The 12,909-nt window shown below is 38.3% G+C and overlaps 1 protein-coding gene across 1 annotated transcript; it reads left to right on the forward strand.

The window, feature by feature from the left end:
- Positions 1 to 1,551: 1,551 nt before the first annotated feature.
- Positions 1,552 to 9,403, forward strand: LOC101857626. Its single transcript, XM_005092994.3, has 7 exons — positions 1,552 to 1,983; positions 3,452 to 3,561; positions 4,189 to 4,330; positions 5,025 to 5,090; positions 5,655 to 5,717; positions 6,024 to 6,253; positions 7,162 to 9,403. Exons 1-7 carry the CDS (start codon positions 1,875 to 1,877, stop codon positions 9,031 to 9,033), a joined length of 2,592 nt encoding a protein of 863 aa, XP_005093051.1. The 5' UTR covers positions 1,552 to 1,874; the 3' UTR covers positions 9,034 to 9,403.
- The last annotated feature ends 3,506 nt before the right edge of the window (positions 9,404 to 12,909 follow it).

Below are 12,909 nucleotides of genomic sequence, written 5' to 3' on the forward strand. Positions count from 1 at the left end.
ACTAATGGAGCCTCCTCTCTCTCTTCGCGGCGCACGAGCAGTACGCCGCGGTGTGGATCAAATATGGCCGCCGAGTGTGGGCTAAATCACGAACTGTGGCGTTTCTTTTCATAGAATCTTATCGGGCTGGGCCACGTTGTGGGGTGGGCGGGGTGGGGGAATGCACGCAAGGAAGAGGGGATGGGGCTGGGATGAAAGAGGAGGGGCGGGCCTTGGGAAGGGACGAAGGAGAATGGGAAAAATTGAATAAAAGAGAGAGAGAGAGAGAGAGAGAGAGAGAGAGAGAGAGAGAGAGAGAGAGAGAGAGAGAGATAGTGAGTGAGACAGACAGACGGACAGACAGACAGACAGACAGACAGACAGACAGACAGACAGACAGACAGACAGACAGACAGACAGACAGACAGACAGACAGACAGACAGACAGAAAGACAGACAGACAGACAGACAGACAGAGAGAGAGAGAGAGAGAGAGAGAGAGAGAGAGAGATTGTGATCAACTGACGGGCTGACGGATAATGACAGGGAGAAAAAAAATTATGTGTGTGATACGGACTGTTCAATTCTTTAAGAGTTTTATGTTATAATCTAGTTTTAAAATAAAAAAGATGTGTAAAATAAGAAGAAAACTTGTCCGAGTAACATAAAATTATCAAACATACCAAATTATAAAGATAATCTTTCAAGATGCTAAAATATTTAATTATAAGAAATGGATAAAAAATATACTTTTAAACTGAATTTAAGATATTATGATTGCATGATTCTAGGCGTGTGCCATAACTAACTTTATGTGTAAGGAAGAGCGGACACAAAAGAGGGTCGATGTTTGCTTTATCTAATAGCTAACAGTATGTCTTGGTCTATAAATAATATTATTGATCACAATAATTTTGTTTCCTGGTTTTCACAAAGTGGAGCGCACAATGATTTCAAAAAAAAGAGAGATAACAGCACCCTTGGAGGTGTGATCGCATGCATGAGCGTGGATAACCTTTGAAGGGTTTTTTTTTTTTTTTTGTTCAGTAAAGTATGATAATGATATGGAGAGCAGCGTTTTTAGTCCCTTATTACACTCCAGAGGGGGATAATTTATCTTAGTGATGACTCTTGTGTAGTAAAATTTGTTGTTGCTTTGTTTAGTTTATTTTTTATCAGCAAAATCTTAAGTGAACCGGAATTATTGATTGTGGGATCTTAGGTGAAGACTACAACAATAGAATTAAACCGAGTATAGTTCTATCTAACAAAACTCAAACTCTTATCCACCCCACCCTACCCTCTCCCCTCATATGATATGGTTTGATGTTTCTTTAACATAGATAAATATTCATCATTATTGTTGTTGAGTATTGATTTCATGCTCTAATGGAGCCTCTAGGTATCTACATTTAGACTACAGTAGCATCCAATTTGCACACACACAGGAAGCAATATATTTAATTAAAATGTATAATGTGTATATACATACACACACATAATGATTATATATACTCATAATAATTATATATATATATATATATATATATATATATACTTACACACTGTGGATATATGGGGCATTTTTCTATATTTGAGTTTGTTGAGGGGCAGGATTTTTTTGTGGGGCATATATAATGCCCCATAATTTGAGCTATGCCAAAACGTTTATTGGGATGCCTAATTGCCCTGTACAAATTTTCTCACAACAGTGTCTGACATCGAAATTTATACAAAATCGCCACTGTGATCCCCAAAACCTAGTTATCGTGGTCTTCAAGATATTTTTAGTATTTTAGGGGGAGGTAACTATCATCTTCTTTTTAGCCTACCCCGACTTCCTGTTTCCGCTTTCGTTTTCTGAACCGGTTACTTTGTTTACACTGGGAAGCAAAATGGCTTCATATGGAAGAAAGATGTTGGAAGCAGCTTTGTCGAAGAATGCTCAACCAGAGTCAAGCAGGCCTTACTCCACTCGCTCTGTGAGACCTCCTACTGCTAAAGGTTAGTAGATAATAAATGCTGTTGTCCTAAGTCAAGTGACCGTGATTAGCCTAATAATCACTGACCACATCTAGACCTAGATCTAGAACTAGATCTAGATCTAGAATCTAGATCTAGATCTAGACTAGATCTAGAAGTAGAATCAGAATCTAGATCTAGATTATAGATCTAGATCTAGATCTAGATCTAGTGTTGTGACTGAAGAATGTCACTCACCGATGATTATAAAATCGATTGTCCTCATTATGACACCATGGTGACAATAATAATGAATCAGAACTAATACTCAAGATCCTCTTTTCAGCCTTGATAAGTGTAAGCCTTCTATTTGAACCTAGATCTAAATCTAGATTCTAGATCTAGATCTAGATCTAGATCTAGATATCTAGCTAATCAGCTAATGATTAGTCTTTAGTAGATCTAGATCTAGATCTAGAAATCTAGATCTAGACTAGAGTCAAGAGTCTAGATCTAGATATCTAATCTAGTCTCTAGATCTAGATTTAGAGACAAAAGATTATAGAGATTCATCTAGAATCTAGACTCTAGATCTAAATCTAGTCTGATAGATTCTACTTCTAAATTCTACTAAGTCTAGATAACTAAAAAGTCTCTGTCCCCCTAACCATTGCTGGCCTGAGATTTCCCCACGGCCATCTGCCTTTTGAAAAAGTAAATCTAATGTTGGGTAATCTCAGGGCTGTCATTGTGACGTCCATTGAAAGCAGGGACCAAAACGGTAAATCTAGATCTAGTAGTAAAAGAGTGTCGAAAAAGTGTGCTGTAAGATGTAGGACTGATACGTTTCTCAAAAATATCTAGATCTACAATGTTTTTATGAGAAGCAGCTTTCTGACTCCAGAGTTCATGTGATAGATCTAGATTATATAAAGGCTTAATGAAGAAATGTTGATACATTTTTCCAATAATTTCACGAGGAAGAGACAAAGCAAATACACCATTATCCCATCTAAAGAAGCCTTTTCACTTATTCCAAAGTTTTCTCAGTTCCCATGGGATTTGGATTGAGCGGCGACGACTGTATATATTATATGTCATTTTGGCGAGACTAGAACCAATCCAAATCCAAACTCTTACCGAGATAATCGGACAGAGCGATTAACCATAAAAGTTCAGCCAGTGTGATGAACCCGCCCTATAATACATCCCATCCGCATGATAAGCCCCTAAATAGTTGACCTCTATGTTAAAAAAAAACAAACTTGGTGTGAATATTACAGCCTCAGTCGGTCTGAACTTTCAACCCTAATTACTTGAAAGAAGGCTGTTTGACATAGTACCTATACATGCTCTTAAAGGTAAGCCTTAATCTTTACAATTTAATGTTTATTATTCAGCTTTTTTAAAATTGCAGTTCTAAGATAAACAAGATTCTTAGGTAGAGACCACTGTTAAATATCATCGGTAAATTGTAATTTTTCCCCCTCTATTCATGTCAACATTTCAGTTGATTGTCAGGATAAGGTAAAAGAGTGGCTACATTTATCATCCTGCTGTCCAGAAGAGGGAGTTCTGGAAGAGATGGACTGTGGGTCCTCAAGCCATTCTGAGTATGAGGTATGTGTACTTTCTTTTTTTAAATATTGAAATATCCTTCTTTTACATGAAATGTGAGAACAATGAAAAGATGTTTGATTATATTTGATCATCTGATTATTTTATTTGTTTTGGTGTTTGATATATGTGAAGTGTTCTCACTGGGAGCACACCGAGAACCCTTCCCCCGTCACGGTATGCTGACACAAGGTATACCAGTCTGAGCACTGTCCTCATAAATTATATGGACATCGCACGGACAGCTACTTTACCGATTATTTAAACGTTGTGGTTTGAATCAAATCCATGATCCCCTTTCCCAGGATGGATTTCTTCCCTATTAGACCACTGGGACCGTTTTATTTCAAAAATTACACTCACACAAAAGAGCACAGGTAACAGAATTCTGTGCCCTCACAGTGGCATCAACTCCCCTCCTCCCCCTCCCCCCAATTTCATTCAGAGTTATGTTCAAAAGGGTTTGGGTTTGTCACAATATTTCATTTAACAAACAAAAATAGTGGAATTGCCCCAAAGAATGAATCACAATCTTTGTTAGACATAATTGTTGGTATCTCCAAATTGATGCTCTTTGACTTTACTTCCAATTTTTGAAGTTTCTGTTTACACTTGTCTTTGATTTGACAGCCATTCACTTCAGGCTCAGAATCAGAATCTGGAGAAGCGTTCCCAGCATCAGAAAAAGCTATCCCAGAAGAAGAAGATGTCCCAGAATCTGTAGTGTCACAGGAACAGAGTGAAATATTTCCAATGCTCCAAGGTATAAGAGGTGAGAGACAAGTTGTTTCTGTATGGATGGCTAGTACAAGTACACTCTGTGGTATATTTTTTCAAAAGTCTAAATTGCTAATGCAATTTCGAAACATATGGATATTTTTATGAGTTTCTAATTAAAATGTCCCCACTTCACCCCAAAAAAATTATCGGTAGTTAAGTTAAAATGCTAAATGAAAAGCAAGCACCTGAATATCTTAAGCATGAAACACATTCATGCAGCAGCGAGAACAAAAAAATCAGTAAGAAAGACAGCTAATGCAACAAATAATCAATAGAACACTGTTAAAATTAATTAGATCCCTAAATTTAAATGTGACACTTTCAAGATTTCAAGACGTCTACCATGACACTTAGTAATTAGTGTACAAGCACGATACAGTGCTCTGCTCCAGTATTTGGCTGCAATAGGCACACTGATCTGTACTTGCCCAAAGTCAGTCTCTAACCAGGTTGACTTTATTCGAGTTGATAGCCAGGTAAATGAGTTAAAACAAACTAAAAAACACGACTCTCTGATTGGATTGTTGTCATTGTAGACGTACATATGTTCAGTTATCATAGCAGAATTTTGATTCATTGGTGAATTGTTACAAAATTGGTCTCATCATTACAGTATTATTTGATTAAAACATACCTTGTTCTCCTTTGAGAAAACAAAAAAATAAAAGTCCAATTTATTTTTTCAGATCTTCCTTCTGTTGGCCCTGATCGACAACAAAGTGATGATGTCGAACCATTGGAATGTCCTCCAGGTAAGATGTCCGGAAATATGGTGAACCTAACAACTACACTTCATTTACTTCCCACTTCAGGACGTTTTAAGAAAAGGCGGTATAACCAACCATGTTGATTTTTTTATAACAGTGTATTGCTTAACACAAATGTTCAGTCAGAAGAATTAACATTTTGCTTTGATTAATACGTCTTAGTTCCAACAAGCTATGACTGGATGTAGGATTGTGGATTTGAATAAAAGTGAACATGTGTCAAAACCACACAGCAAGATATGACCATTGAAATGTGACTACCATACCTCCGTGTGCAGCACGGGAACGGAACAGAGATTGTCATCAAAGTTTCAACCAACCATTTAAATATAATGGGTAATCGGAGAGAGAAGCTATCATCATGCTTGCTTGAATGAGAAAATTACTAAAGGAGCTTTTAATAATATTGTTCTTGCCTCGTTGGCTATCGTGTTATTTTATTTGTTATATCTGAAACATGAGACGAAAAGTAGACATTTTGATTTCACTATGAAACTGTTAGTAAAAGTGATTGTTTACTTCATATATTTTTTCTCTTTCAATTGACAGAAAATGACGCTCTTGAAGTAACGGCCCCATCTCAAAGCCAGCTTCGAAAAGCTTTCGCAAAAGGTAATGTATTTCTCATCAGTTTTGAGTGTGGGCTTTTTTTCTTCTAATTGTTTGTTTATTTTGCATTATGGTTTTCAACTTCCATGTCATTGATTGTCTCTAAATTTTACTGGCATGTCTAACGTGTCAGGGAACTATGAATTTCTAAATTTCCATGTTGTTACTCTATGGCAATAACCTTTGTTCACTTTTATGACGTCCAGATTAAAAAACAAAAATGGCAAACTTCAGTTTCTGTGTGTCACATCAAACCTTGTACATTCAGCTTATTATGACATTTTCTGTCATTCCCTTTTTTTGTTTCAGTAAAAATCGCTGGGGATCCTAAATCCGGGAGTAAAAGAAACTATCGCAAGCCAGACTATTGTGTCTTTTGCAAGGGGATGTATGTCTCAAAGATATCTGCCCATTACCTGTCTGTCCATTCCAAGGAGGCTAAGGTGAAAGACATTGTGTCATTGCCTATAGGCTCGAAAGAAAGGAAACGGCTCATGATCCTCCTACAAAATGCAGGAAATCACGAGCATAACTGCGAGGTAAGGAATTTTTGTTGTTGTAGGGCCCTAATTCTTTCAAAATCAACAATTTTTGGTCAGCAATAACTGAGTTTTGTCAATTTATTTTCATGATAGGTATTTACTGAAGTTTTCTCTCATCCTTATTGTGCTAAAATCTATTTTCTTTGTAAGAACATGATCAAGTGCATATTTTTACCAAATTTGTGGCTCCCATCTTCAGGTAAGTTAATTTGTTATCATAAGTATGAGATTGTGCATTGCTACGTTAGGTCAAGTCAGAGAATAAAGAGATTGTCCCAAAGTTATTAAAGTTAAAACCTTGATACTTCGTCTGGTCTTACTTGGTTGTTCAACGTTAAGCTGGTGTTTTATTTGTAAAATTATCTATTTGTGTGGGTGTGTGTGTGTGTGTGTGCGTTCGTACATGTCTGCCTGCGTGCGTGCGTGCATGCGAGCGTGCCTGCATGGGTGCGGTGTGTGTGTGTGTGAGTTTGTGTGTAGATCTGCTGAAAACATCGAAATTCTAACCAGTACCATTGAATTCTTTCAAGTTTACCAATACTGACTCACGAAGCTCTAAAATACAGTTAGAATGTCCACCTTTCCAGCAGTAAATCCATTCCCATCTCCACAGGCACATGTCAAAATGAAGTCAAAGAGTCTAAATAGAGTACAAAAATGTGCATAAACTGACGAATTAATTTGTTTAACAGTTAAAACAGTTTCTGCAGAACTGATCACAGAAATTACTTTTACAGAAGTTCCTTTGTGGTTGCAGTGAGACATGTGCGGCGTGCCATCATTTTTTTCCCCATGTCGTGAATTTGTGGGATGTTGCAGACAAGTGTTAAAATGAATGTTTCCTCAACTGCACAAAACATATTTTAGTTATTGACTGATGTTTCAATATGCTTCTTCTTCTCCAGGTTTTGAGGAATGGTTGTGGGGAAATCACGGTAAGCAGGCGACCCACCTCCCAAGAAACTTCCAGGCCTGAATTGTATCTCCCTTGCACAGAGTGCAAGGCATGGGTTTTTGAAAAAAGCCTCAGCCTACATTCCAAAACATGTCCTGCTGGAAAGAACTCTGACAAAAATTTCCTGAGAAACAGCAGGATGCTGCTGTCACCTTTCCTTCAGCTGGATTCTGATGAGGGTGAAATTGAAGACATCATCTCCAAAATGAAAGAAACCAGCAAAAACCCAGGACTTCGTCAGATCTGCATGCATGATGTACTCATCCGCGAATTCTGCAGAGGGCTTGTCCACAAATTAGGACCTTTGGAGGAGCAGCGTCGTAAAGACAAAGACAACATCAGAACGAAAGTGAGGGCTGTAGGTAGACTTGTTGTAAGACTGAATGAAAAATCAAATCAGGATTTGGACTTGTCAGCTTTCCTCAAACCAACACATTTCCGGCTGATAGTAGAAACAGTGAGAGACATGGGCCTGGAGTCACCCAATCTGTCACTCACGTTGGGTCATTACATCAAACAAATTGTACAACTTAAGCAGAGTCTGGCCCTTCAGGGTGAAGACGACGAGGCCAGGAAGGATGCAGACAACTTCAGCCTCCTAATCGGTGCTCATTGGAACAATTATGTGTCCGCTGTAGCATTGAGGCGAATGAAACTGAGAACACTGAACAAGGCAGTGGAGTTGCCAAAGACAACTGACATGGTCAGTTTGAAGAATTTCCTCGATCAAGAGATCAAGAAGAGTCTGAGCCTGGCAAAATTGTCTCCTCAGGAATGGACTGATACTGCAGAGGTTGTCATGGTGCGGATTTTGCTCTTTAACAAAAGACGTGTATCTGAAGTGGAGCAGTTGAAAGTGTCAGACATTCGCCAAATTCAAACTGACTCTGACAATGAAGAAATGTTGGCACAAATGGGAATCACGGAGAGGACACTAGCCAAGAGAATGAGTGTAGTTGAAGTTCGTGGCAAGAGCACAAGAGGACTTAGAAAAGTGTTTGTAGTTCTTTCTGATGAGATGCTAGAGGCTTGCAAGCATTTAATCCAGACGAGGATGAATGCAGGAATCGATCCATCCGTTGATTACCTGTTCGCCCGACCTTCTGGTTCACCGTTGGATGGTTGTAGTGCCATGCGGAATGTGACCGAGAAGTGTCCTGGACTGGAGTGTCCAAAGCTGATCAGGACAAGGCTACTCCGAAAGTACTTGGCCACAACAATCCAGTTGTTGGATATGACAGGTGACGAGCTTAAGATGGTGGCTGATCATATGGGACACTCAGTGGCCGTTCACACTGATGTCTACAGACTTCAGTCTTCACTGCTGGAGAAAACTAAAGTTGCTAGAGCACTCATTGCCCTTGAAAATGGAAATCTAACAAAATTTGCAGGGAGAAACCTAGCATCTATGCCAGTGGAAGAGCTCCCTCTCCCAACAGCAGACCGAGAAGATGAGGAGGAGGATGATCTTGAGCCTTTGAACGTTGCAAAGGAATCTGGCTCGGAGCACACGGGAGAAGATGCTGGCCAACCTGGTGCTGCAGTAGAGACTCTGGAGGATGTTGGGACTGTGGATGATAGACTGTCTATGTCTGAAAAAACGAAGAAACCTCAAGGAAGGAAAAGATGGTCACTTGAGGAAGAAACAAGTCTCTGCACTCAGTTCAAGGAGAACATTGTCACCAAAACAAATCCGTCTGGAATGCAAATCAGACAGGCTCAGGAGAAGTGTCCATTCCTGAAGGAGCGGTCTGTCGCTGTTATTAAAACCAAAATCAACAATATTATTCTTGGCAAATGTAAACTCTCAGTGTCTGGGTAGAAACTGAACCTTATTTCAATATCCTTTTTTCATGTAGTATGTGAGACATTACTTGAAGTATTTGCCGATAAGCGCTATTATTTTTCTTGTAATTGTAATTTGACTTTCAAATGACCTTGCTTTCTATATAAGCCTATAAATTTGAATGCTTGGTCAGGGCTGGGATTATACATAGGCCGTGCTGACATCTGCCATGGTACCATCTGATTGTCATGAACCCTATTTCCACTTTCTTTGCCATTTTATGAAATAACAGAAGCTTTCAGATATTGCCTACTTACTTGCAGTGATGGATGAACCCAACATTTGTCTTCTTCTTCTTCTTCTTCTTCTTCTTCTTCTTCTTCTTCTTCTTCTTCTTCTTCTTCTTCTTCTTCTTCTTCTTCTTCTTCTTCTTCTTCTTCTTCTTCTTCCCGTTGTTCATATGAACTCTGCAATCCTCTCCAGACTGGGTTAAGAGTCATACAGCTTAACTCTGCAATCCTCTCCAGACTGGGTTAAGAGTCATACAGCTTAACACGCAGAGGTTCACTCCTCAGCAAGCTTGTTCCAAATCAGCAACCTTTTTTGCTAGTTCGTCTGCTAATTCATTTCCAGGTAGTTGTACAGAGTGTCAAGAGGGATCTTGCCAGTGAGTTCAGGTCTGTCTTTGAGATTTTGCAGGGACTGAAGTGCATACTTTGCACCTGTCAGAATAACAACATGGGTGTTGTACGTTGTAAAGTCTGCTGACAGTATGTTTGCTGCTTTTTGAATGGCTTCTGCTTTGTAGTTTGAGGAGTTTTTGCCAGTGGGAATGCACGTTTCAAGGGTTTTTCCATTTGACCTTACAATATAATATAGATGACACCGCCATCTCTTCGCACTACATCTTTAGCTGAACCATCAGTATATACTCTTGTCCATGTGTCACTTGGTTAATTAAGTTAGGTAGTTTGGAGCAATTGTGTGGTACTGTCATGCATTGTGCTTTTCTTTGTCAGTTGCTTTGAATCTTTCCCATCAATTTGGCATCTTATTGTGGGAAAGTGTTCATGTCTCCGTGGAGAACATGCTATGATTGTTTCTATACAATGGTCTGGTCTTAGATCTGGGATTTCAAGAGAGGTGTCCAGAGATTTTGCCACCTTGGAGAAGTTTGTTGATTTTAATCGTGTTCTTTTTTGCCTTTTGGTCATGTCATGCTTTGGATGTTCAAACACATTGCAAAACTTTGCAGATTGAGTGAGCACTTTTATGTCCTTGGAGTCGTCTAGGGAGTGAAGCTCGGTTAGAGTTTCCATGCCCTGGACATTTGTGACAAAACATCTGCATGTAATCATTCATAGGACACAAGAGTGTACACATTCAATTTTTAGTTAATTACCCTTGCACAATTTTGATTCATATCGGTGATTTCATATAAACTTTTTATTTTGTGACAAAGTTTCGACCTGTAAAATCTTGAAAAAATCACTGTCCTCTTTTGCAGCTAAGTCGATGTGGAAATGGCAATATCATGCTTTGCAGGGATGACACTAAAAGACCCATGGAAATGGACTCATGTATAGGCTGATTTGTTTCTTAATCAACTATCTGATATAAATATACATGTGCTCGACTGTATTTCCCAAGCAGTAAATGTGACCCTCATTTTTGGGGTGGGCCTTCAGAAAAATATTTTGAATATTCAGATTTCTTTTTAAGATTCATATTGTTTGAAAGTAAACAATTGCAATTGCAGATGAAACTCGTATTCTTTTTTGTCTTTTGTCAATTAGTATTATATTCTTTCTACTTTGTCTTGGGTTGAAACTATGAAACTACCAAATAAACACAAATTCAAATATTTCAATGTTGACATACTTTTCTTGGTCAAATGTATGTAGCAAATGTGCTTGCCAGGCGGGATTCCCTGGGAGCACACCCTGTAAATCAGAATTAGCCACTGTATACTGATACCATGTCAGCAATCCTATCTGTTCCCTTATTGTGGGCATATCACAGTTCAGCTGCTCGGTTGCCAATTTGTTAAAGATATTCCACACACATACTGCATACGCCAGTAATGTCAGGCAACCTGAACACGGTCTTTAAAATCGAAACTCCCCAAATTCTGCATGTGTGGACATTTTATATGCTATGCACTTAAAATGAAAAATAAATGATGTCCTCACGTACATATTTGGGGAGAGAAATGGATCGATGGGTGTGGTACTGAAATGACACTGAGGTCTAGCACAGTAGCTAGTCCAGTTTGGACTTAACTCCACCCTTCTGGACATTAAGTACTCTATGTATCAGAGGCGGAGCACTTGGTCCCCTTGTGGGGCACCAGAATGTTAAGAATGTCTCCGAAAGACCACCTGGAATAAACGTTAAAGTGGCGTCCCACAAGCCTCTTGCTGACAATGAGAAAAAAGTTTGTGAGTCGCTCAGCCACCTTACCGGCTGGCTAGTCCAGTGTGGAGTTTCTAACTTTCAACAAATCTATCCAATTTTAGGCAGAATATGAGCTCTGAAAGAATTTTCTTGACCATCAATAACCATAGAAGTAAAGTACGGTACATGTAATGAATCCAAATTTACAAATTAATTTAATAGTAATGTTTTACGTTCTTGGAGAAGATTAGCTGCCTAACAGGCTAACACCAACACCAGGGTCAGATGACGGGCATACAAGGCTTTGTTTTCTGACAGTTATGGGTGGAAGTGGAAGACAACATTGGTAGGCTTCATTTGCACAAGCTGATCATTTAAACTGTTGAAAGGAATCGAACAAGGTCACCAATGTGTGAAAATATGCACATTTGAACTTCACGAATGAAAATCCCACAAAAAACCCTGCCCAAGAACCCGCTACTTCTTTCCGTTCCCGAGGAGCGGGTTCTTGGCCAGCATGTAGAAATAATTAATGAAAACATTCTTACCTTAGGCCTAAATAACGTCACTGGCAGAACATATTTAGGCTACTCCTAAGGCTAGCTCACTTCTTCGTAGAGTGTGAAGTTACTAAGAAGGAGGCTGATAAGGATGAATATTAATTCAAAAATAATTTTAAAATTAATAAACTATTGTGCTATTTGTAAACCCATATACATCGGTACATGTGTGTTTGGTTTGACTGGGGACTGGCTAACCAATTTCCGAGGCATCATAACAGTTTATGAGGTAGGCCTATTGGGTTATATATACATTAAAAACACAGAAAGCATAATAAAGCATGTTTTTTCCGTAGAAAAGTATAATATACTAAATTACGAGAAAAACAACATTGTGAGGCATATGAAATGTCTTTGTGAGATACTATTGTGGGGCATATATAAAAGTTGTGGGGTATATATAAGTGTATACTAAACTACGAGAAAAACAACATTGTGAGGCATATGAAATGCCTTTCTGAGATACTATTGTGGGGCATATAAAAGTTGTGGGGTATATATAAGTGTATATATATTATGCCCCACAACACATTCTCTCATTGTGCCTCACAACCATGTCTCACAAAGAAGACCCCACAATTCCAGGAATGTCTGTATATATATATATATATATATATATATATATATATATACATATTTGTAATATTATATATATATATATATATATACATATTTGTAATATTATTTATATATATATATATATATATATATATATATATATATATATATATATATGGCTGAATAACGCTGGCTCATAAAGGGTTGCAAGTGGGCGTAATTCACAGCTAAGACATCTGTTTAGCACGTGCCAAGCTTAGTTTTAGCTAACAACCCCTATGCCAATGTTGATATGTAATATATATTACATGCATACATATATACTGTATATAAACATACGCACACACTCACACATACAAACACACATACACATATATTGTATAATATATACATTATA

This window comes from Aplysia californica, unplaced genomic scaffold (assembly GCF_000002075.1).
Source record: "Aplysia californica isolate F4 #8 unplaced genomic scaffold, AplCal3.0 scaffold00056, whole genome shotgun sequence".
Lineage (NCBI taxonomy): Eukaryota > Metazoa > Mollusca > Gastropoda > Aplysiida > Aplysiidae > Aplysia > Aplysia californica.